This window comes from Torulaspora delbrueckii, chromosome 1 (genome assembly GCF_000243375.1).
Source record: "Torulaspora delbrueckii CBS 1146 chromosome 1, complete genome".
NCBI classification, from domain to species: Eukaryota; Fungi; Ascomycota; class Saccharomycetes; order Saccharomycetales; family Saccharomycetaceae; genus Torulaspora; species Torulaspora delbrueckii.
In genome coordinates this window covers 562626-586019 of record NC_016501.1, presented here as the reverse complement: position 1 = coordinate 586019, position 23394 = coordinate 562626, and the positions used below count along the sequence as shown (strand labels likewise).

The window sequence follows — 23394 nt, the reverse complement described above, 5'->3', positions numbered from 1 at the left end:
GGAAACCTAAAAGAAGACAAGGATGAGAAAGAGAGATCTTTAAAAGTAATCATCAAGAGTGAATGAAAAATTTTCTGGATAGTAGTTGGTTGGAAATCATCGTCCCACCTGGTCGTTGCAGCAGGCAGCATGCATTATTCTGCTCGTTAAGCGCGTCTCTGCGAAAAAATTAGAACGCATCGCGTTCTGAGAGTTTCGCGCATGAGGTCACGTGCTTACGAGGTTATAGACTATATATGGCTAGAAAGTTGGCAAACCTAACATACGGGCAGCATGACGGGCATCTAAGGACGTTGTGTCGTTCTTGAGGGTTTCTGTAGTGCCTAACGTTTTATCAAATTCGGTATGTGCGACTTTATCGACTTGTACTTGAGTACGTTGACGATGTTCACCAGTCCAAGTATCGCCCTCAGTACTTTGAGATGTGTTGGTTGAAGGGTTTGTAGACTTGCGTCCCAGACGCGATAGTCCACCGTTCGAGTCCGCACGACGTACATCTGTGCGTACACGTTCTAGTAGCGTAAGTTTCTTTCTTTCATACTCAATCTTGCGCATTGTATACTCTTTGATCGTGGAGCTGAGGATGTTTTCATACCATTGTAGCCAGTGTTCCCGCTCGTGGGTCATGTTTTTGGTAATTCTTTGCAATTTATCCGTAAGTTCATTCTCATCCTGTGTCGCTACTTTCAATTGTCTCAATGCCTCGTCGACTTTTAGCGGACTAATATCACGCTTGGCTCTGAGCTTACGAGCGTTCTCCTGCCTCGTCTTCGACAACTGCTGTGCCTGTACTAGTTCCCGCATTACTAGGTGCCTATTTGTCAATGCTTCTTTCACAACGTACGTGTCCTTAACTATCCACTCAAGCCCATCGTACAATGTTGCATAATCTAATGTAGCCATTACGCTATTGATATCGCCTGTGGCAGTGAGAATCTTGCCAAATTTCTTGTAAAGAACCTGTGTATCATTGAGCGTTGCGAACCTCTGACCAAAAGTATTCTGTTCTTGGGCTAGAATCTTACGCGCCCTGCACACCTTCATAAGTTTGGATTGAACCTCTTGACTCCCCCAGTGTAAGGCTTTAACTTGTGGTCTAAACTCTGCTAATTCCACCACTTCATCATATGGAGGTGACAGCTGTTTCAGGGTCTTCCGTTTTAGACCCGATGCGGGCAATTTAAAGCTATTCGTTGGTGAATAGGTGTTAAAGTCACTCTCTATGAAGAAAGCCATTTCTTCATTACGCACCACTAGTGGATTCTCGCAGACTCGATCAAACCATTGTTGAAAATTCGCCACTGTCTTTGCATAATCATCGTTACTATTGATCCCAAAATTAGTAAATGTCGGAGGCAACGCTGGTATAAAACTTTCTTGCAATGCACCGTTCAAATATTTGAACAGTTGTCTAAACTCGTCAGCACATTTCTGTACCTTTGTATGATTCGATTTACGAAACGTGGGTACGTTACTAGAAACATCGAAAACGACCGTAGGATTCTCCCTCTTGTTACCAATAGGACCCACTCGTTCCAGCCCAGTGACTTTAACCACAAGCCTGTACTTCCGATCCATATCTGGTTGAAGTGGCTTTGTATGTGACTCCCTATCCTACAGTGTAGATTTAATACGTGCGCCCGCCGCCCGAATGAAAAATTACTTGTCACTAACAACATCAAAGATGCTGAAAGGATTCAAGGCCATTGTATTCGATATGGATGGCACCCTGTGCCTACCACAACCGTGGATGTTCCCCGCAATGCGCCAGGCAGTCGGGCTCACAGACCCCTCGAGGGACATCTTAGAGTATATCGGCTCATTATCACCTGCACAGCAGCGGAAAGCGCTGCGCGCAGTGGAACAGGTCGAACACAAGGCGATGGTCCAGATGGAACCGCAACCAGGACTACAACAAGTGTTAAAGTGGCTTACACACGCACGCATTAGCAAGAATGTATGCACACGTAACTTGCGAGCACCTTTCGACCACTTGATCGCGTCGTTTGTCCCCGCTCAGTACAGTCAATTTGATCACATATTGACTCGCGAGTTCTGCCCAACGAAACCTTTCGCAGGCCCTCTCTTGCATATCGCCAAGCAACTCAACCTAGACCCCCGCAGCATCGTTATGGTGGGTGACTCCCTCGACGATATGCTGAGTGGTCGCTCCGCAGGCTGTCGCACCGTGCTGATCGTGAACGAGCACAATCGCTCGTTGTTGCAGTCGCATCGCGACTTGGTGGACTGTACTGTCAGTGACCTGAGCGAGCTGGCGGTGTTGCTTGCCCGTTGCACCGCTTAGAGCGCAAATCGGCGTAACGGAATATGGTCTGATGCCACCTCGCGCTCCAGCCGCACGGCCACGGCCATCGCATAAAAAGAGCAGCACCAGCTAGCAATAGAGAAAGTAATGCTTCTCGAGAAAGAGAAGGGTAAATATGTCGAATCCATCATCTCCATCCGCTTCTTCTTCTATTTCAGCCCATGAGGCCAATGCTCAACATAAGACTGGCTCAGACCAAGTGTTGGGTGCGCCTCGTGTGGTTCATCAGGTGACCGCCGATGGTGAGTACGTTACAATTGGAGCACAAACTTTCAGACGCCAGGACTTGGCAAATATATTCGTGAACGATTTGGATTCAGAGACTTATCGTAGACGTCCAAAATTGCAAAGACTAGCCAATCCCGTGCCACTGGGACTGGCGTCGTTCTCCTTCTGTGCTCTCACACTTTCGCTGGTAAATGCTAGAGTACGTGGTGTGACAATCCCATCATTGCTAGTTGCGCCTTTCCTCTTCTTTGGTGGTGCTATCGAGTTATTTGCTGGATTGCTATGCTTCGTAACGGGCGATACTTATGCGATGACTGTCTTCAGTGCATTTGGTGGGTTTTGGATTAGTTGGGGTTGTATTAACACAGAAGCATTTGGTGTAACAGCCGCCTATGCTGATGATCCGCAGATGTTTGCCAATATTACAGGGTTTTTCCTAGCCGGTTGGGTAGTCTTCACTTTTCTAGTATGGCTATGCTCCATGAAAAGTACTTGGGGATTATTCCTATTACTAGGATTCTTAGACATGACTTTCCTGTTGTTGTGTATAGGTACGTTCATTGGAAATGTGAATGTTACAATGGCAGGTGGGTATTTCGGTATTTTGAGTTCTATTTGTGGATGGTATTCGTTGTATTGTGGTATATCAAATGACGATAATGGGTACTTGCCGTTAAGAGCTTATGCTATGCCTAATGCCGCAACCGTCTAATGTATGTATACTATTTAGCTAATGACATTTAATAATACAAGTTTTATGAGTAGCCGCCGAGATTGAATTTATTGAACACAAGGCCATGAAGTAAAAAAAAAAAAAGAACAAAAATAATCTCTCCGCGACGGGGAATTGAACCCCGATCTGGCACGCGACAAGCGCCCATTCTAACCATTAAACTATCGCGGATCTTATTATTTTCTTTAAAAACATATTCAGCTATATCGACGTGATTAGATTTAATTACTCTCGTTGGTGGAGTATCAATCGGATCCTCAGTTTGGGGGGTTAACTCGAGCAATCACAACTTCAATGCTTGGTCTGCTTGGTCAACAGCCAAATCCTCTACAGTCTTTGAAGTGAGAGAGACCTATGTATATTCGAAAGAAAGTACTATAGTATTAATCATATCGAGAAAGTGGCATGTAGAATGAAGCATCTCATGAAAAAGTCTAAGGTGGACTGTCAAAACGTCAAGTGTCCAGGATTGGTCCGCCGCTATTTCGGACTCGACTCCACCTTTAAAAATGAAAACCTACGCTTGTGTCCAAAACAAATATATTTAAAGGTAGATTGATGAATATCGAAACCTAGTGAACTTCACCCATTGTATTATTGTATTATAGCAGTCCCTCTTACGGCTAAGATAGGGAAAAATCTACATATTGGGTTAATAATCATATTCATTATGCTATTTCAAAAATGTGTAATTCGAGTAGATACAGCCAATTTGGCTTCTTGTGAAGCGATGCTGTCAAGCATTTAACGTTTATCTTCAAACTTTGGTTTTTTGGAACAAGTTAAGGAATAATCATGTCAACTTTGATAGTGGATCCAAAAAAATTCTCCGCGACGGGGAATTGAACCCCGATCTGGCACGCGACAAGCGCCCATTCTAACCATTAAACTATCGCGGATTAGTGAATTTGTTGACATGTTTAACCTTTGGTAATCATATACCACTTCCTTATCATCACGTCAAAAGTAACATCTAAAGTAAAGTCTAATTGAGAGTCAATTAGTCCATAGAATCAACAAGATCAACCGATGTATGAAGAGCTTGTACGATTCGTCAGAGATGAATGTGCCAGAAGATCTCAGTTATCTGATCTTCAGGGGCAGATTCCATCCGCTGTTTTAAAAGGATTAAAAACAAAGATCAATGAAGAAGACCAGTTGAACGTAATCAAACAAGATGCTGTTTGTAAAAGAATATATGATCTGGAATCGGAATGGAGAAAGAGCAAGATCAAAGAGATCACTGAACTGATCGGTGACATACCAAAGTACTCAATTGGTACTCAGATTCAAGATACTGATTCTGGTATATCTATAGACAAGCTCGTCGAGGATGTTAGTAAATTGCCTAACATGGGAATGTTCAATCCTGGCGCCGATGAAGCGGACAAAAGCTCTAAAGTACTTACCGAATACACCAACCTGCGAGAAGATCTAATCGAAAAGTGTCAGGCAATTACGCTAGGCAAGCAGACTGTGCTAGATTTAGAAAATCAAGCTCGTATGATCAGATACTTAATAAACTCAACAGTAGAAGAGAATTCAGAATATTTTGAAACTTACCATAGTAAGGTCTCGAGCAGTCTCGAAGAACTGAGATTATTCCTCGAAGAAGCGATCAAATCATCGGATTCTCAGCCAGAGAAAAGACTTAAACTACGAAAAGTACTAGATAATTTTTGAAAAAGAGCGATTTATTCGGTGCTATATAAGATGAATTTCCTAAATATAATATTAATAGATTAATCAACCTTAATCGAACAAACCGAAACCCATGTCGTCATCGGATTCTTCCTTCTCTTCTTCCTTCTCTTCTTCAGCAGCTTCTTCACCACCAGCAGCGGCACCAGAAGCAGCACCACCGGAGACAGCAGCACCACCAGCTGGGACACTGGCGAACTTTTGTTGACCTTCGGCGATGATCTCTTCCAAAGAACCCTTACCTTCCAAAGAAGACAACAATTCGTTGATTCTGGATTCTTCAGCTTCGACACCAACGGACTCGATGACCGATTTGATGTCTGCAGCAGATGGAGATGCGTTACCACCTTGGACCAATAGCAAGTAAGCAGCCAAGTACTTCATTTCTTCTGAATCTTAGTTTCGACGGGTTAATGAAATAATCAATTTAAGCGAACTAAACAGCGCAGACTATTCCTTGAAGAGTTAAGAAAGATAAAACCAAGACATACAAAGAGCATTAATTCTAAACCTCGACGAATATAACTATATCATTGATATTTTTTCAACGCTCATCGGGTTTGACAAAAATTTTCCAAAAGTTGCTTGTATCATAAAAAACGACTAGTGCTGACAGCTTCGCTGAACTGTGAGAAAATGTCAGTACAGTCACGTGACTATTCAGCAAAAATGAGCCTCTCGCTATAAATCATTACATACTGGGATCTCAATCAATTCATCGGTAGTAATAAGAACAATTAGCATCCTCTCTATCGTGGTCTTTCATTATGTTGAAAATTGTGGAATTTTTCAGATCCGCAAAGGGCACGTGACATACAGCGTGAAGTTTTACATACTTACCGCCATGATAAGAATCTTGATAAAACACTAGTAAAGATCGTTCATCTAGGCTTCTTTCTATTTGCTTGACCTTTGTAAAATTTCATGCTAGTTAGTATTCTAGGTTGAATTCAAAAAAAAAGTATACAATAGCTTTTCCAATGGAATCTGAAGGTGTGGCTATAGCGGAACAGAAAGACCGAGGTCTTAAGAGTAAAGCATTAAGAGATATCATTAATGGGTCTATAGCTGGTGCGTTTGGTAAAACGATTGAATATCCATTCGATACTGTGAAAGTCAGATTACAAACCCAGGATGCCAAAGTTTTCCCCACTACTTGGTCCTGTATCAAGTATACTTATAAAAATGAAGGTATATTGAGAGGATTCTTTCAAGGTATAGGGTCTCCAGTTTTTGGTGCCTCACTGGAAAATGCTGTGCTATTTGTTTCTTATAATCAGTGTTCGCAATTGTTAGAGAGACATTCTAAAGTCAGTCCACTACAACAGATTTTACTGTCAGGTGCTTTGGCTGGCTCTTGCGCTAGCTTAGTGCTTACACCGGTTGAATTAGTCAAATGTAAACTACAAGTCTCCAATTTACAAAATTCAATAAATGGAGTAAAGAAACCTACGAAGATCATACCGACAATTAAAACTGTTCTTCAAGAAAGAGGGTTCCTAGGTTTATGGCAAGGACAATCAGGTACCTTCATCAGAGAATCATTTGGTGGTGTAGCATGGTTCTCAACGTATGAGATATTGAAGAATTACCTGAAGGATAGGCACGAAGATGGTAGGGATAGTGATACTTGGGAACTACTTCTCAGTGGTGCAACTGCGGGTTTGGCGTATAACGCCAGTATCTTTCCAGCGGATACATTGAAATCAATGATGCAAACTGAAAATATTGGTCTTCTTCAGTGCGCCAAGAGAGTTATTGCCACATCCGGCATAGCTGGGTTTTACCGTGGGCTGGGAATAACTCTGATTAGAGCTGTCCCAGCAAATGCTGCTGTTTTTTATACCTACGAAAGCCTTTCGAAACTAATTTAAGCCAACGGCTGAAGCAATAACTAAGATAGATAGACTATGCAAACTAATAAAATTAACCGAGTTTTGAAACAATGATCCTGCGCTGTCTCAAAGAGCTCTGATTGAATTGACGTAGAAGTCTTAAAGCTTTAATGGCCCACAACACAAGACCTTCTTTGAAATAGAACAAGAACGCAGCGGTTAGGATACTTTGAACGAGTTTATACCCGATACCACGATAAAGACCCGAGATTCCTTCTTTCTTGATGATTTCAATGGCACTCACTTTTGCCTCACTCTTTCCAGCAGTTTCTGCCTTTGTCTTTAAGTTCTTATCACCTTCCATGTGCTTTCTCGTCTTCAAAGTAATGTATGGATAAGTTACTCCAGTGGCAATGAGCTTACCAACGGCACCTAGTAGAAATGCCCAACTGGGAGCTAAGATAGCATTTTGATTGCCTTGAAGCCCTAAAATCATGTTCTTCAGCTGTTCAAAGACGGTATACTGGATTATGGGATTTGTTACCAGGATTAAAGCTGGTTTCAATCCTTTGAAAAGTGCCAAAACACCATCATCTTTGACAATTTGTAACATCATTGCTAATGTACTCTTCTCCGATTTCGTTATAGTCATCCTAGTATTAGCGACCCATATTGGATTCGAAGCAATGGCGGTTGCGGATCCGGCGATCGCCCCAGTGACTATAGACTCAAGAGCATTCAGCTGCGTCTTACGGCGTAATCTCTGAATCGATCTCCCAGTTGATTCATAAAAATAATAGTATATGAAATTAGCCACTGCCATCCCATAAATGGCACTCTCCAAACCGGAGTAATAGCCGGCTAGTCCCTCCTTCTGCCAAATATCCTCGATCACCCTCCATGGACTTCTTTTCTCTTCTTTTTCACTCTTTGCCTCTGCTTGAAGTTTTGTCGATATAGTGACTAAAGGGTACGTTAACGCCATCGACAAGGCACCACCACCAGCACCTGCAAGAGCATGTGCAAGCTCTTCTGCTTCTTGTGGATTAAATTCCTCCTCCAGACTGGTTGACATCGCGTTCTTGTCTTTTGGTTATGATTGTGGGGTCATCAGCAAAGAAAGAAGACCTTTAAGTTTTAAGATGTCGATCACTTTTTATCGCTTCACCGTCAAACCCAGAACAAAGTAAAAGGACACCAACCAAGATGTCAGCCAATCCCTTTCAAAACCTAGGGTATGTCCATGTAAAAGTAGAGCTTTCTAATGATTGAAGTACTAACAGTGATTCTGAAGGAAGAATATCATATACGTCTCCATCGGAGCTGTTGCCTCTGTTCTCGTGGTGAAGGGCGTAGTTAAGGCAAGGAGAGAGGCCAAGTACTCATCCACAGGAATGGCATCGTCGGATAGCAGTAAGCAGTCGGCTGCATACTATGATAATTTAGCTCACGTTAAACCCGGCTTCCCACTTCCCAATAGCGAGCAAGGAGAGGATGAAAGACAAAGAAAGAGTGAATTTGAAGGTCCAGGAATGAGTGTTTTAAGTAGGAGATCTGGAGACAGGCTAGGACTCTTCAACTGGGGGAAAGATAAATGAATTTTAAAGTAGATATAATAACCGTGGCTATGTACATAAGAAAAAAGTAGAAAATCCTAATTATTTTACTGATACAGATAAAGTAGAGCATAAAAACCTATACACATTAACTTAGAAATACACTATTGCTTTTCCTCGAAATAGTCGGCCATTTCTTTGTCCAAATCTTCCAAGCTCTTCTTCGGTTGTTTTGGTGCTCTCTGAGGCTTTGGCTTCTTAGCCATAGCAGCCTTCTTGTTTGGACCCTTTGGTAGGTTAGCGCCTTGTCTCACATTCTTTGATGGGATAGCTCTAATTCTTTCCGATAGCGATCTGGCTGGGGCTTGAGATGGGTCGATGATCAAGTTAAGTCTCAATCTGGATCTACCACCATCGATTGGAGCACCGTTAAATTTGGCAACCGCTTTCTTAGCCATCTCACCATTCTTGAAAGTAATGTTAGCCATACCAGTGGATTGACCTCTTTCATTGTAACTCAACAACACTCTTGCGACACCACCTACTTGAGATGCGAAAAATTCCTAATAAAAAAATTGTTAGTTTATTGTTCAAGTCTTTATTCTGATCAAACTTGAGAATGAGAAAATGGGAAATGAGGTGTCACTTTTCATATCACCTATGATACTACTCAGCATGCACAAATCAATTTCAGCCGCAAGTTTTCACCCTAATTTCGCAAAACTTTTAAAAACGAAGAATGCGACGATTTAAAATCGGAACGGTTGTTTCGAATAGGATTTGACATATTCCGTCAAGTTGCGTAAAAGGTTCCCTTCCCTAAGCGAAGAGTTCAAACTTAATTGTTCCTCACTTTTTTTCACTCATACCTTTTTCACATCCTACTCTCAACTGGCACGGATTTTTTCGAATCCTGCCCATACCGATACGTTTTCGTAAACAAAACTGAACGAAAATACGCCTGGTTGGTTCCTCAACAAAGTTGGCACCTTGGCAATTGACCTTGCAGATATATCACTCTCATGCGACTTTACCCTTCTCAGTTTCAGATCAAACTTATACTACTCGTATCCACACGAGCAAAGTATAATCACATACTTTAACAGCATCCTGCTTGATATCTCTAGGCAAACCCTCAACGTTCACCTTAGCTTCTCTGGTAGAATCCAATAGTCTAGCGACTCTAGAAGCAGCTCCTGCAACGGGAGCTCTGACATTTGCGCCCTGTGCGGAACGACGAATTTGTTTTGGTGCCTTTCTTGGCACTTGTGTGCGCTTGTTGATACGTGCTCTCACGGGCTTCTTGTTAGCACCGATGATCTCGTCTAAAGATTTGTCCAAATTTGCTGACATTATTGAAGGTTTCTGCTAAAAAGGAAGAAAAGAATGGGGGAAATGGGAATTAATAAGTGAAAAACTGCTTTTCTATTTCGCTATCCTACTGGAAATGGCAAATAGACAAATCTTTTGACCCGTATATGTAACAAACCGATAATTAGCTCGTTATGTTTTTCCGTGAAAGTGACAAGAAAGAAGAGAAAATATTTCAAAGTTTGTTTGTTTTTATACTCTTTGTCACGGAAAATGAACGAAAAATCCCCCGAAAAACAGGTGAACGAAGTGATGTATTTATTCAATGAAAGTCAAAAGGTTGAACTGATACCTTTAGGAGTAAAAGAACAGATGGTTTAGATTTTTATATTAGACATATTAAATTGTTTCTATGAAGACCACTACAAAGTAAGACCCTTGACTTGCTTGATCTCTTTAACATTAACCTCTTTCCACAAGAGAGTGGAAAAGATACATGTAGCGTAAATGCAAGTAGCCGCAATACACATGAGCCTTTGTGTGTCACCGTAGGATCTATCAATTGCTTCACGCGCAGCGGTTCCCCTTGGATAAGAAATTTGAACCGTCAAACTTCCATAAATACTTAGAAGCTGATCTTGAACATCCGCTGGCAAATACTCGGCTAACTTCTTGGGGAAAATACCAGTCCACATGGCACCTGCAATGGTCTGACCAACGGCCTCTCCAATAGCGATGACCATAGCTTCCATGGCAAGAACAGCTGGGATATGCTGTTGAGCAGAGACGGCCATAACAGTCATCTGTTCGCAAATGACCAAAGCACCACCACCGAATGCAATAAACAATTGGCACATAACGATTAGCCCTAGGTTAGAGTCTGGGCTTCTGTATTTGATCATAAGACCACATCCGAGCATAGTGATAGGAACACCCCAGAAAAGGGCAATCGATTTTAATCTTCCATAACACCTGATTATGACACCAACCACCAAGGCACAGAAACACGAACCAATACTGTAAATGTTGGTGATATAAGTGGCTCGAGCTGTACTCAGATTGAAACGACAATGATGACGAAAAAAATAAGAATCCCAAATGTAAAAAGAGCAGTACATTGCTGCAGCCATGGAGTAGGTGAAGATAACAGTTCTGTTAGTGAGAAGCTCCCATGGGATGAAACTGACAGGAGCAAAATATTCCCAGATTCCAAAGGAGATTATCAGCAGGCCACCGATAATTAGGAAGCAGATGATCAAAGGTGATCTCCATTCGTTTTTCTGATAAGAGTAAAGGTTGAAACCAAGCAAGAACAGGGCCAAACCCAATGCGAGAATGAATATACCAATGACATCGAATTCTTTACCATAGAACACAACACTTTGCCAGAAAGTTCTGCCACTCTTTTCTCTCTTGGGAATAAGCCCCACTTTGACAGCCTTTTGTTGATAATAATAGAGCAGACCAAAAAGAGGTGAGCATACGACTGGGATAATGATAGCCCAGATACCGAAACCCCACCTAAATCCTATGGTATTCAAAATACTCTCAGCAGCTGGACCGTAAGCCCAAACGGTAGCAATATAACAAGACGAAGTATAAGCGAGAATGAAAGCTCTATTTTTCAGCTTCGTGGTATCAGCAATAAAGATAGTGATGGTGAAATCAATACCGTTGTAACCAACCCAATAGAAAACCTGGGCAGCACAATATGTTTTGACGTTATTACATCCTGCCATCATAATAGTACCAATAGTAATTGATAGCACCATAAAGGCAAAACCCTGAGCTCTTCCCCAGATATCAATACTTTGGCATAGGGCAATTTGATCAGACCAGCAATAAGAGTTGAAATAACACCAGTCAAAAGCCGTCAACGAATGTTGCTCGAAAGAGGAAGTCACATAAGGTGTCAATGTTCCAATAATACCAGAGGAAAAGGCAAGAACGAACTGGATAACCCAAATGATAATGAAGATTGCAATCAAGTCTCTTTTTTTCCAAAGCTGCGTCATAGCTTGAGCTTTCTGGACACCTTTTTGCAACTCCTCATTGATGACTTCGTCATCACTGCTGGGTAGCACATTATCTTCTGCTTCACTGCTGACAGTCTTTTCACTTACCTGAGCAGGTTTAGAAGACTTAACTCCAACAACGCTCTTCCAAGGTGCAGGCATTTGGATGAGGACTCGATGGGAGAGTTAGAAAGTGGTTTATTACGAGACAATAAGTGCCAAGGATTGATATCACGCTGGTTGCCAGCTCATTTATACGGACTATCAGAAAAAAGTGTCCAGGGTGCAGCGTGTCAAAACTGCACCCACCTACTGACACAATATGCATTACTTTAAAAAAGAACCTAAATGCTTCTTATTGATTGGTGAATAAACTGAACCTTGCAGCCGAATAGTACATAATAATGCACCAGATCTACCTGCTCTACTAGCTTTTTACTAGCTTTTTACTACATTTAGACATCATCTTATACTTCTTTGACTTTATTATAGTTTAGACCCTCGAGAAAACCATGTTTTTTTCGTCAAAGTTTCGGCAAATCTCTCAATGGATGTTTAAGGCCCTGACAAACTTTAACGTGCAGCATCGCCGCTTGAAAGTCCAATTGAGTACGTAATGGCAGTCTCGAAGAAGTATGGTTGATGTGATTGGATATGCCGATTGATGATGTACTAACTCTCGATAGAAAAATTAGAGCATGTCTTTTTGACATGGACGGGTTGCTTATCAACACCGAGGATATATATACGGCAACTCTAAATGAGATCCTTGCCCATCATGGTAAGGGTCCACTGACGTGGGATGTCAAGATCCATCTACAAGGTTTGCCAGGTCCAGTCGCTGCTGAAAAAGTCATTAAGACCTATGATCTGCCACTGACCTGGGAAGAATACGAAAGACTGAATGTTGAAGTTCAATCGAACAAATGGGGCGACTGTGCTTTTCTACCCGGTGCTCTTGAGCTGATCAAGCACCTGAAATCCAAGAACATACCAATTGCTCTCTGTACTTCATCTGGTAAATACAAATTCGAGAACAAGACCAAGCATTTGCAACATGGCTTTGAGCTATTTGATGCAGTTGTTACCGGTGATGACAAGAGAATCCCAGAGGGCAGGGGTAAACCATTTCCAGACATCTGGCAAGTTGGTTTGAAACAGTTGAACGAAGCGGATGGTACCGATATCAAACCGGAGGATTGTCTTGTCTTCGAGGATGGTATCCCAGGTGTGAAAGCTGGTTTGGCATTTGGTGCCTATGTCATTTGGGTTCCTCATCCCGGTGCGGTCGAATACTTGGGTGATACTGTGCAGCTGTTGAACGGGAATGGTGAGATCTTGAAATCTCTTGAGGACCTGGAAAAGTCCAAGTACGGCCTTTGAGCCTAGTTTCCGAGTAAATTTACGAGATTCCGATATATAAGTGACTCGACTTACATACTTATGACGATTAAAAATACCTTTATTCATAGTGGAGAGTGCTTGAACAGGTACGATATACTTTCACCGTTATGCAGTCTGCGGATACTTTCTGCTAAGACGCTACTGATATCGATAACATCCAGTTTGGGACAGACTTTCATCTTTTCTTCAAAAGGCACCGTGTTGGTACATACCACTCTATCAAGCCTCGAGCTGTTGATATTTTGGATTGCCTTACCAGACAAAACCCCATGTGTCACAATGGCAATGACAGATTTAGCGTTGTTATCCAAAAGCACGTCAGCCGCCTTTGCCAAAGTACCACATGTATCAGCCATGTCATCGACAATGATACAAATCTTGTCAGTAACGTCACCAACAAGAACCATACGAGAGACCTCGTTCGCACGCGCTCTTTCCTTGTGAATAAGTGCGAAGTTTAGATCCAGGCGGTCTGCTAACGTAGCTGCACGCTTTGCACCACCAGCATCGGGAGAAACTATGATTGCCTCTTTGAAATTGACATTCTCCTTAATGTATCTCACGACGCTTGGTTCTGCATAAAGATTATCCACGGGTGAGTCGAAGAAACCTTGTATTTGAGATGCGTGCAAATCCATTGTAATAACATGGTCACAACCAGCAGTTGTAAGCATATCGGCCATCAGTTTGGCAGTAATCGGAGCACGAGATTTGTCCTTTCTATCCTGTCTAGCGTATGGGAAGTTTGGAATTACCGCAGTGATTCTTCTAGCCGATGCGGTCTTTGAAGCATTGATCATTATCAACAACTCCAAAACTCTGTCATTAACGACCCCAGAACCTATCTGTGTGATAATAAAGATATCCTGATCTCTGACAGACTCCCCAATAGAGAACGAAACTTCACCAGTTGGGTCTCTTGTCAGTACGGTATCAATCAACGGTAAACCCAACCTCTTGGAGACAAGCTCGGCCAAGCCTCTGTGAACATCCGGAGCCAACAGCTTTATCGAATTGGTGGCCATTTCCTGTTTATTATTTTAAATGACCTTCCCGGTAGTGGTGAACTTTGAAAATGTGCTAACGCTAACGACGCTCAAAATCGTCCAAGAGAATTCACTATATTTCCATATAATTAACTCCAAAAACAAAACCCCTCAAGAATTCGAATTATCCTAAACTAATTAAAACAATTAGAGCTTTTAATTAGATGCGATGACTATGATTGAGCAGAAAATTTTCGAGTTATTCGTGAAATTTTTCAGTGCTGAACGGGTAACGAAAATGTAACTACAACTTAGCTAAGCTATAATGAGATTTGAAGAATTGACATCTCTTTACAGGCTTGACAGTGCTATTATGGGTGAGAATGCTGAACTATGGGTGCTATAATATTGAATAGCTCGATGAAATTCCTTTTAGGCTGCTAATTTGAGCGAGCCAATTACTTGTAAAGATCCTTTCCTTCGAGACTTTTGCTGAATCACATTGACTATTGATCAAATCCTAATATACTGGGGAACCTACCAACGAAATGTCGGCTAATCGAGATCTTCAGTGATACTTCAATAGTTCAATAATAACAAGATAGGGATGACTCGCTTGGAATTGCTTCAAGCTTTCGTCACTTTAAACCTGATTGGATCATATAAGCATAGGCCGGTCGATCTACATGCAACAAATTATCTGTAGCTGACTGACTATCTTGATACGATGTTGTAGTCTTATTATCAAAAGATGGTCTTCCATTAGCGATAAGTCCAGCATATGTCATGGAGCCTGGATCGCTCTGCTAGTGATTCTCTTACAGATCAAGTATTTGATTCGAATCAGCAAGGCACACCGACTTTTCGTTTGTGAGGGCTTGTGGATCGTTTTGGAAGCCTCAGTAAATGCTTATTCTTTTGACTCATTTAGGCTTTCGTTTGGTCTTTGACTTCTTCTTTGCGTTCTTACTTGATCTTTGCGAAGTCTGATTTGAGCCTGGAATTATTATCGTACCCTCTTTAACACTGTCGTCCGCATCTTTGAATTTTTCTTGTGATTGAAGGTAGAACATTAGATCCTGAACTTGTTCTTGCAAATCCTGCTTCTCCCTTTGCAGGTCGTCATTCTCTTTTAGAATTTGGGCTTTCTCTTCTGTGAGATGATCCAAATTCTCTTGCAAACCACGTATTACAAGTTTATCCTCGTCTAATTGCTTTCGTGTGACCTCTCTCTCTTGCTTGAAATCAAGTTGACAATCTTTGAACGAGATTTTGAGTTCTTCTATCTCTCTTCGCAGTGGCTCGATTTCGTCCGAACGACTTTCTGCCGCTTGAACCTGTTCTAGCTTCATTTCGAAGTACTCACGTTGTGACTCCAGTTGAGATACTAAGACCTGAACATACTCAAGATGATATTCCTTGTTTCTCATGAAATTTGCTGCCATGTTGCTATCCTTATCGAGAGAACTCGATGCACTCCGTTGGCTTGAATTATTTGGGCCATCTGACGTTAGTCTATCAGCTTCTACCTCAACTATTTTCCCATCAACCTCATTTTGCACCAAACGATGCACGTAGTTGTCTCCCGCATAATCCCATACCCGCTGGGTTTGCATATCCATCGCGAAACAGTGTGAAGTGTCATCATAATGTTGAATGGCATGTTTCGAATTATATCGACCGCAGCCGATATTGCCACAAACCAAACAAATCCAGAGGTTTTCGTGACATCCACATGTGCTGCATCCGCTAATTTCGCCAGTCTGTCTCACTGCAGAATTCCGGCTTAGTCTTATACTCGAGTACCTGCACACAGGGCATCTTGAGTTCTTCCACTTGTCTAGACACTGACAGTGAAATGTGTGCTGACAAGGTATGGTAATGAGTCCTGTGGTATCGGAGTCCATCCTTTCTAGGCAGACTGGACAAGTCGGTAGTTCTACTTCCAATGACTGGGATTTCTCATGCTTTTTAGTCGTGAACGGATCAGTTAGCAAATAAGGAATCTTGGCGCGCTCTTTCCCATTGAAAACTGCCTTATTGAACACAACTTCCTTGATAGAGACAACATGACATGTCTCAGGATCCATTTTGCTGAATCTCTTCCCATTGAACTCATCTTTGAACTTTTTCGCATTTAAAGGATCCTTGAACTTGATCAAAACCATAAAGTTGAAACCTAGCTCACCCTTCTTGTTTCTTAGAATACGAAAGTTGGATACTTGATTGTTGACTATGTCATCGCCGATGTAGAAGTGCAACAAGTCATGTACCGTGAAATAAGTGGGTACAAATAAAATAGATACCATAGTATCATCTCCTGGAACTGTCAACAAGTCACTGTTCGAAGTCACCTCGATATCCTTATCATTTAGTCTGAATAACCGGATGATCCCATGCCCGACATACTGCGAAAGCAGCAAATCATTATCTTGAGAGTCTACGGGTAGTCCCATATCATGCAAAGTATCTATGGATAACTCACAAACTCGCCAGTCAGTTTTCAAATCCTTCCCTCCCACTGGTAAGCAATCCTGAACGGTAAGCCTCTCTGTGAACGATCTGTACGCTAAATTAACCTGCTCTTCAGCTCCAAACTCTAATACAACAACGAACTTGGATTCCATAGGCCTCGAAATGCATCAGCAGAGACTTAATGAGCGAAGGCTGCTTTGCAAGTATTTGGTGATAGTCTTAAGCTAAGCAATGGAATGGTCATTCGTAACGGGCAACCTTTAAAGTTTCTTGAAGTATATAAAGACCAATATAGAGGAACTTTCTCCATTATCACAGCAATTGCAGCACGTTAAAGATGTTTAGACGTTCAGTTATTGGTCAATCCAGATTGTTTTCTTCTACCCGTTCCATCCTTGGTAAGAAAGTGTATTTTGAGCCTTCTGTCAACGGTAACAAGATCGGCAGAATTGAGTTCGAGCTTTACGATGACGTTGTTCCAAAGACTGCCGAGAATTTCAGAGCTTTGTGTACTGGTGAGAATGGTTTCGGTTACAAGGGTGTGCCATTCCACAGAATCATCCCACAATTCATGCTTCAAGGTGGTGATACTGACCTAACCGACGGTTTCGGTGGTCAATCAATCTACGGTTCCAAGTTTGCCGATGAAAACTTTACCAAGAAGCACGATAAGGCTGGTTTGCTTTCCATGGCCAACGCAGGTCCAAACACCAACGGTTCTCAGTTTTTCATTACTACTGTTGAATGCCCATGGTTGGATGGAAAGCATGTGGTCTTTGGTGAGGTTACCAAGGGTATGGACTTGGTGAAGCAAATCGAGGGTTACGGTACCATGTCTGGTAAGCCAAAGGCCAAAATCGTTGTCGAGGAAGCTGGTGAATTGTAGATTCGCTCATGTTAAGTTATCTTACGTATGTAAATAGATCTTCGTTGGCAAGAGAAATATTTTTGGGTTCGTTCTTGTTACTATCTACTCGCCAATATCATAATCAATATTCATGTTCATGTGTATTGTAGTACTGTGCTTTTGAGCAGCGCCTGTTATCCAATTCGCCGAAGACTTTCTGAGAAGTACTGGTAGTAATTTGTGATAACAGGGTCGAGTTGTTTGAACCGTTTTAGCGTTGATTTAACATCTTACTAGCAGGTCTCTTTAAACATAGTCTCGCTTACGAAAATGATCAACTCTCTGCGCGATGACTCTGAGATCAATCATACATGGAAAACGTTACGGATATGTCAATGTCCCGAGAATCCTTTGTATTCGGCGAATTGAGACCACTGTGTATTGATGTATCACGTCTTTCATTCCAGCCAAAGGAGACCTTTGATCCACAATCTACGCCCTTACAAGATGCCCTCAAGAATCTCGAGAACAAATTAGCATCATACACAGATGAGTTGAGTACAAAATTGGCAGATTATGTGTTCGTTCCAATATCCAGTCTTTTGAAACAGGATTCTCTGGGTAAATCTCAAACCAATTATGTGTTATTAATCATCGCTCATCTGCTGCGACTGGCCTGGAGAAGTGATGGAACTTTAGGGAAGACATTGGCTCAACAACTTTTGCCATTGATAACATTTCTGATAAACCCAGATAAAGATAATGAGTCGCTAATTGGAAGTTCTGAGGACGATAAGAAGGCCGCTTGCAGCGCTTTATTCCAATTTATTACATCGTTAAGTCATCAATCATATTGTCACGAATTCTTCTCAGCGAGTGATCCGAATAGACTCAATGCTTTAGGTCACAGCGTATCTATTCTGCTTGCCATTTTAAAGCAGAGCTCACAGGATATGAAGACGCAATTGATTGCCATAGGTGCGCTTCAGATCCTGTACCGGGAGATCATACATGATGGTGAAATGCTTTCGTTTATCTTACCTGGAAACATCTCTACATTTTGCAAGGTTTTGACAATGCCAGGAATGAACACGAACTATAAAGTGGTATTGAGCACTCTCGATGTCATGGGAGATCTGTTGTTACTTATTTATGACGATACTAGCTTAAACGCTGTTCAGCACGAACTGAAAGACTTAAAGCAGTTGAACTCCATCGCAGATGGCAAAGGGGATTCTACCTTTGGCCTTGTTAAAATCAATAACTCAGGCGGGGCGGAGCCCCGTCAACATCGTTCAACGAGTTGGCTACGTGGGACTTCATCGCAGGTCAAATTAGCCTTAGAGAAAATACTTCCAAAGCTACTCAAAAGGAACAATTGGGAAATCTCTGCAGCATTGGTAAAGTTTGCTTCAGCGATGCTAGAAAGATGCCACAATTCTCTCCAGAACTGTGAGAATCTTTTCGTTAAAGTTTTGGTAGAGGTAAGGACGGATCCCAAATTTCAATTGGCGTCTCACGTAGCCTGTCTACGAAATATCGTGAGGGATGGATTCGACCAATTAAACCAATGGGTCCATATTGAGGATGGAAATGCGCTCAAGTCCTTGAACTTTGCATTAATCTCACTCCGAGATGTAGCTCCAAAGGACGACGTGTTGTTCATCGAAAATGTCTGCTCAACGCTTATAGAGACTCTAGAAACAACAACCGAGGTTTCAGCTCTGAAGAAACGCGAGTACAGTATAATAGAGCAAAGCAGTCAGGTTATACTGAATGATGCACTTAACCAAGAACTGATACGCGCAGATGGAATGCCAACAGTTCTCACGAATATCCCAAAAAAAGTTGAGGTTTCGTTGGGTCGTATCTTGTCGACTTTGGGCTCACTAGCTCACAAGCATGGTCAGTTAACTTCCTTGATTGATGCGGTTCTATCTACCCAAACATGCGAAGGTAGCTCTCGAAAGACGATTGCATTGTGGGTATCTTCATGGCTAGTCTCAGGTATTAGCGAGACAAGCTTGAAATTAGAAACCGATTACTTGAATATCGACAGTGACGAGATTTTAGACAAAGAAGCATGCTATGACGTTCTAGAATTTGGCAGTGATTTGGCACAAACAGTAGTGATGCAAACGGAAGGAGTAGGACTAACAGCATCTTCGGAAAGGTCTTTGATCGTCGTGCTTCAATCGATTGAGCTCGTATGCAATAGTTTGAAAGAAGAATTCTCATCCGAACTTATGGATTACCTGTACATTGTTGTGGAGAATTTGGGCTCTTCATCTCCCAAAGTCCGTCATTTTGCTCAATCGTGTGCCCTAACCATATCTCATGTATTGTACAATGATTCTTTACAGCAGTTGATCCTGAGCAATGTCGATTATCTTGCGGACTCGATTTCTTCGAGACTAAACTCTGGTATGACGGAACGAGTTAGTACAGTGTTCATGGTTATCTGCCGGATAGCCGGTTATGAGACGATTGAGAGTTTCAAAGATATCATTGAGACAATTTTCAAGCTTTTAGATTATTATCATGGGTACAGCGAGATGTGTCTTCAATTCTTTCAACTTTTTGAAGTGATAGCCCTGGAAATACAGAAAAAGTACCTATCGACTAATGATGAAGAATCAAGATTAACCCAAGAGCACAAGTCCAATTGTGGTGATGCGCCTTGGGGTATGACGAGTTTGAATCAAGTTTTAGCTGTCATGGATAAACAAAGCACTAAGGATGACGAAATTGAATCCTTGGAGGCGGATAAACCTAAGAACTTCCAGGAATATTTCGATTCGAAATTGAGGGAACTAGACAGCGATGACGAAGAGGAGAGTGAACAAGAGAATATCGGAGATGAGCCGGAATTAGTAGAAGGTGAAGCAAAAGAAGACCAATGGGTTTCCCCAATCCCACGAAAATCCTATAAGATTTTATTACAAATTCTTGGATATGGTGATCGTCTCTTAACTCACAGATCAAAATCCCTTCGAGTTCAAATCCTGTGTTGTACGAAGCTGATTCTACCCATGCTAGCTACGCAATATGACTCTCTTCTACCTCAAGTTGCACAAATTTGGAACACGCTGGCGCTCTGCTCACTGGATAATGACTTTTCAATCGTGAAACCCGCTTGCGATTGTCTTCAAGAAGTAATACTCTGCGCTGGTGACTTCGTTACTACACGTTTCCTTGAATTATGGAAGACTTGGAAAGATAAATCTGGGCTACTGAAGGAGCTAAAGCTCAATAATCAAGACTACGCAGAAGCTTTTACTTCTTTGGTACCGCATAGGAAATTCCCTACCATCACGGAAATGGCCCTCACATCATTGTCAAAAGTGCTTCTAGAAGGCATACTCGCAGCAGGGCTAATGCTACCGGATACCACTGCGAGAGAGATGGTGACCTGCTGCATACAAATCCTTCCTACAGAGTCCATAGCTTCCAGATCACTCATGTTGGGCGATATGGTATTCGCAATCACTCACGAAGTATAAATGCAAAAGCTGTGAGTTACAACAACAGCTTTTGTTAGTACTTCTATCGAAGCCACTTCTCAACCATTCGGTTAATTGCCGACCAGAGATCACTGTTCGATCGAGGTCTAGTTGAGATATGATCTCTATTACTAGGGCATTTTCCCTTTTGAGTAAGTCCCGTCTCCGCAAGAAGCTTCGCGGAGCCTAAAATGGGCGTCGATGAACCAATAGTAGGTAAACTAGGCACTCTTGATCTTTCAACATCGCTGTATCTTCCAGTTACTAGTCCTTGTTTGGACTGAACTTCATAAGTCTAATTCCTGTTAGTTTTCGGGTTCAGGTGCGAATTAATAGGATCATCAGAAAGGAGATCAATTTTCGGACATCGATGGTGGCAGATGATACGCTGTATAATACACCGCATGAGACGGCCTTGGCCGTCGTAGCGACTGCTATGAAGAAGGCAAGATTGCAAATTCCAACGTTGGTGATTAACTCCATTGTGGGTGGAGTCCTTTTCAGTTCCGGGTCCATTTTAACTATTGCAGCTCATGCTGATAACCCTGGCCTATGGCAAAGTAATCCGGGAGTGCTTAGTGCCTATTCCAGTATTACCTACGGTATAGGTCTTTTCTACGTGGTTATCATGGGTGCCGATTTGTTCAACTCTAATATTCTATTTTTTTCAGTCGGAGTACTGCGACAGGCAGTTACGATTTACGATCTGTTAATCTCATGGTTTATCAGTTTATTGGGTAATTTAGGAGGCTCTTTATTTGTTTCTTACCTCTTTGTTCATCTTTCAGGTATAAGTTCCTCAGAGTTGTGGATAGCTGGTTCCCGTAAATTAGTTGAGGATAAAGCCAGTTTCTCCTTCATAAAAACTCTTTTGAAAGGTATCGCGGGTAATTTCTACGTTTGCCTTGCCATCTACTTACAATTGATGGCAAAACCATTGCACGTCAGGTTAATGGTTATTGTTTTACCGATTTTTACCTTTGTATCATGTGGGTTTACGCATGCTGTTGCAGATATGACTTACTGCTACATCGGTATGTTGAATGGAGGCGCAGTTACGGTTGCTGAGTACATTTGGAAGCTACTTATTCCAGCTTGTGTGGGAAACATTATTGGTGGATTTTCATTCAGTCTAGTAATACCATTCTACTTGCACTTAGTCGTAGTGGAGCAGGATCGAAAGAGACTATCACTACCAGAGTATGATGCTAGAGATGAACAACCTGAATTGAACACGGACTCTAGAGTGGTCCGGATATCACCTCAGCAGGAGAGACAAGATGAACAAGAGGCTGAGGAGACAGAAGAATACGATGGGGAACCCTCCGAAAAGGTAGATATGGATGATTCAAATAGTGCCAGTAGCCACTTAAGTCGAGAAGCTACTAGACCACGCAATTTGTCATCTGCAAGGACATCTCAGGTTGCTCTAAGCGACTTTCAGCCACAAATCTACGAAGCTAACACCGAAGATTACAATCCAACACTATCTGAAATGCACACCTTAAAATCCACTTGCAGCAGACGCTCCAATCCTTCAAGTCGTCGACGTAGTGTTATTCGATCTCCACCAGGTGTTTTTCCTGTCAGAGGAATGGGTGAACCACTTAGGAAGGAAAGAACCATCGAAAACCCAAACTATGCATTAAATCAACTGCCCTACAGAGACGGAAATGAGACTCCTCGTTATAATAGCAATACAACAAGTCGCACTGTCAGTCGGCGGGGGACTGACACTCCTAATACATTGGAAAATCAATCGACATACGAGAAGGAAGCTAATAATGATGATGAGTATACCGTTTTAGAAGAAAAACCAGGAGCTAAGCTGGAGAGGGCTTTGACGAAATTAGTTGAGCACAGATCCAAGACGGTAGGTCACTTACCTAGAACAACTCAAGATACTTTTCCTTACAATAAACCAGGCGTATTGGCATATAACGAAGCTGACGCTGGACATCTATGGCATAATAAAGAAAACGGGTTGCTAAAGTCTTTGACTAAGGAGTTTAGTCATGCCGAATCACCCCACAACGCCGCAGATTTGGAAAAACAGTTGCAAGATGCTGGCATTACACATAGAGCAGCTCTTGCAGCTAACTCCGTTGCCGGTGTATCCAACTACAACAATCTTGATCTCCAAAGGGCACATACATCAACATTCGACGGACGTCAACCTCTTCACTCTGCCAGGTCTCACGCAAGAGACTCGCATCCGATCAGAAGAATGCAGACGGCCTCTGTAGGCACTCTACTGAATGGTTATAATCAGCCGGAGCGTCGACGAACGAATGCAATGACCGGTCTCAGTGATAGTGCTAGTCAGAGCGTTAACGACAGCGTTAACGACAGCATCAACGAAAGTGAGGCCTCGCGAGATTGAAGTTGAGCATTTTATGTAAATATAGTCAATTCTTCATAGCACTGCATCGAACTTAGCCTGTATTCTAGCCTGTTCTTTAAAACTTTATTGT

The 23394-nt window shown here is 42.1% G+C and overlaps 16 protein-coding genes and 2 non-coding genes across 18 annotated transcripts; 9 read left to right on the top strand and 9 right to left on the bottom strand.

Annotated features, from left to right (window-relative positions):
* Positions 1-240: 240 nt before the first annotated feature.
* On the bottom strand, positions 241-1578 carry VPS17 (retromer subunit VPS17; the record flags this gene model as incomplete). Its single annotated transcript, XM_003678825.1, has 1 exon — positions 241-1578. The coding sequence occupies one exon, from the start codon at positions 1576-1578 to the stop codon at positions 241-243; it is 1338 nt and encodes a 445-aa protein (XP_003678873.1).
* A 73-nt stretch (positions 1579-1651) lies between these two features.
* On the top strand, positions 1652-2305 carry TDEL0A03290 (putative haloacid dehalogenase-like hydrolase; the record flags this gene model as incomplete). Its single annotated transcript, XM_003678824.1, has 1 exon — positions 1652-2305. One exon carries the CDS (start codon positions 1652-1654, stop codon positions 2303-2305), a length of 654 nt encoding a protein of 217 aa, XP_003678872.1.
* A 136-nt stretch (positions 2306-2441) lies between these two features.
* ATO3 (putative ammonium permease ATO3) lies at positions 2442-3266 on the top strand (the record flags this gene model as incomplete). The annotated part of the gene is made up of 1 exon (XM_003678823.1): positions 2442-3266. One exon carries the CDS (start codon positions 2442-2444, stop codon positions 3264-3266), a length of 825 nt encoding a protein of 274 aa, XP_003678871.1.
* A 120-nt stretch (positions 3267-3386) lies between these two features.
* TDEL0Atrna7D lies at positions 3387-3458 on the bottom strand. The gene has a single exon. It is a non-coding gene; the product is annotated as a tRNA-Asp (tRNA).
* A 656-nt stretch (positions 3459-4114) lies between these two features.
* TDEL0Atrna6D lies at positions 4115-4186 on the bottom strand. Its single transcript has one exon. It is a non-coding gene; the product is annotated as a tRNA-Asp (tRNA).
* Positions 4187-4316: 130 nt separating this feature from the next.
* NKP1 (Nkp1p) lies at positions 4317-4970 on the top strand (the record flags this gene model as incomplete). Its single annotated transcript, XM_003678822.1, has 1 exon — positions 4317-4970. The coding sequence occupies one exon, from the start codon at positions 4317-4319 to the stop codon at positions 4968-4970; it is 654 nt and encodes a 217-aa protein (XP_003678870.1).
* A 69-nt stretch (positions 4971-5039) lies between these two features.
* Positions 5040-5372, bottom strand: RPP2B (ribosomal protein P2; the record flags this gene model as incomplete). Its single annotated transcript, XM_003678821.1, has 1 exon — positions 5040-5372. One exon carries the CDS (start codon positions 5370-5372, stop codon positions 5040-5042), a length of 333 nt encoding a protein of 110 aa, XP_003678869.1.
* Positions 5373-5968: 596 nt separating this feature from the next.
* ORT1 (Ort1p) lies at positions 5969-6862 on the top strand (the record flags this gene model as incomplete). Its single annotated transcript, XM_003678820.1, has 1 exon — positions 5969-6862. The coding sequence occupies one exon, from the start codon at positions 5969-5971 to the stop codon at positions 6860-6862; it is 894 nt and encodes a 297-aa protein (XP_003678868.1).
* Positions 6863-6914: 52 nt separating this feature from the next.
* Positions 6915-7898, bottom strand: TDEL0A03240 (uncharacterized protein; the record flags this gene model as incomplete). The annotated part of the gene is made up of 1 exon (XM_003678819.1): positions 6915-7898. The coding sequence occupies one exon, from the start codon at positions 7896-7898 to the stop codon at positions 6915-6917; it is 984 nt and encodes a 327-aa protein (XP_003678867.1).
* Positions 7899-8029: 131 nt separating this feature from the next.
* On the top strand, positions 8030-8421 carry COI1 (Coi1p; the record flags this gene model as incomplete). Its single annotated transcript, XM_003678818.1, has 2 exons — positions 8030-8058; positions 8118-8421. 2 exons carry the CDS (start codon positions 8030-8032, stop codon positions 8419-8421), a joined length of 333 nt encoding a protein of 110 aa, XP_003678866.1.
* Positions 8422-8543: 122 nt separating this feature from the next.
* YRA1 (RNA-binding protein YRA1) lies at positions 8544-9732 on the bottom strand (the record flags this gene model as incomplete). Its single annotated transcript, XM_003678817.1, has 2 exons — positions 8544-8942; positions 9478-9732. The coding sequence occupies 2 exons, from the start codon at positions 9730-9732 to the stop codon at positions 8544-8546; spliced, it is 654 nt and encodes a 217-aa protein (XP_003678865.1).
* A 380-nt stretch (positions 9733-10112) lies between these two features.
* Positions 10113-11867, bottom strand: TDEL0A03210 (uncharacterized protein; the record flags this gene model as incomplete). The annotated part of the gene is made up of 1 exon (XM_003678816.1): positions 10113-11867. One exon carries the CDS (start codon positions 11865-11867, stop codon positions 10113-10115), a length of 1755 nt encoding a protein of 584 aa, XP_003678864.1.
* Positions 11868-12359: 492 nt separating this feature from the next.
* Positions 12360-13088, top strand: TDEL0A03200 (haloacid dehalogenase superfamily protein; the record flags this gene model as incomplete). Its single annotated transcript, XM_003678815.1, has 1 exon — positions 12360-13088. The coding sequence occupies one exon, from the start codon at positions 12360-12362 to the stop codon at positions 13086-13088; it is 729 nt and encodes a 242-aa protein (XP_003678863.1).
* An 83-nt stretch (positions 13089-13171) lies between these two features.
* Positions 13172-14134, bottom strand: PRS3 (ribose phosphate diphosphokinase subunit PRS3; the record flags this gene model as incomplete). Its single annotated transcript, XM_003678814.1, has 1 exon — positions 13172-14134. The coding sequence occupies one exon, from the start codon at positions 14132-14134 to the stop codon at positions 13172-13174; it is 963 nt and encodes a 320-aa protein (XP_003678862.1).
* Positions 14135-15018: 884 nt separating this feature from the next.
* On the bottom strand, positions 15019-16722 carry ETP1 (Etp1p; the record flags this gene model as incomplete). The annotated part of the gene is made up of 1 exon (XM_003678813.1): positions 15019-16722. The coding sequence occupies one exon, from the start codon at positions 16720-16722 to the stop codon at positions 15019-15021; it is 1704 nt and encodes a 567-aa protein (XP_003678861.1).
* Positions 16723-16907: 185 nt separating this feature from the next.
* Positions 16908-17456, top strand: CPR3 (peptidylprolyl isomerase CPR3; the record flags this gene model as incomplete). Its single annotated transcript, XM_003678812.1, has 1 exon — positions 16908-17456. The coding sequence occupies one exon, from the start codon at positions 16908-16910 to the stop codon at positions 17454-17456; it is 549 nt and encodes a 182-aa protein (XP_003678860.1).
* A 350-nt stretch (positions 17457-17806) lies between these two features.
* TTI1 (Tti1p) lies at positions 17807-20920 on the top strand (the record flags this gene model as incomplete). Its single annotated transcript, XM_003678811.1, has 1 exon — positions 17807-20920. One exon carries the CDS (start codon positions 17807-17809, stop codon positions 20918-20920), a length of 3114 nt encoding a protein of 1037 aa, XP_003678859.1.
* A 370-nt stretch (positions 20921-21290) lies between these two features.
* TDEL0A03150 (uncharacterized protein) lies at positions 21291-23303 on the top strand (the record flags this gene model as incomplete). The annotated part of the gene is made up of 1 exon (XM_003678810.1): positions 21291-23303. The coding sequence occupies one exon, from the start codon at positions 21291-21293 to the stop codon at positions 23301-23303; it is 2013 nt and encodes a 670-aa protein (XP_003678858.1).
* Between the last annotated feature and the right edge of the window lie 91 nt (positions 23304-23394).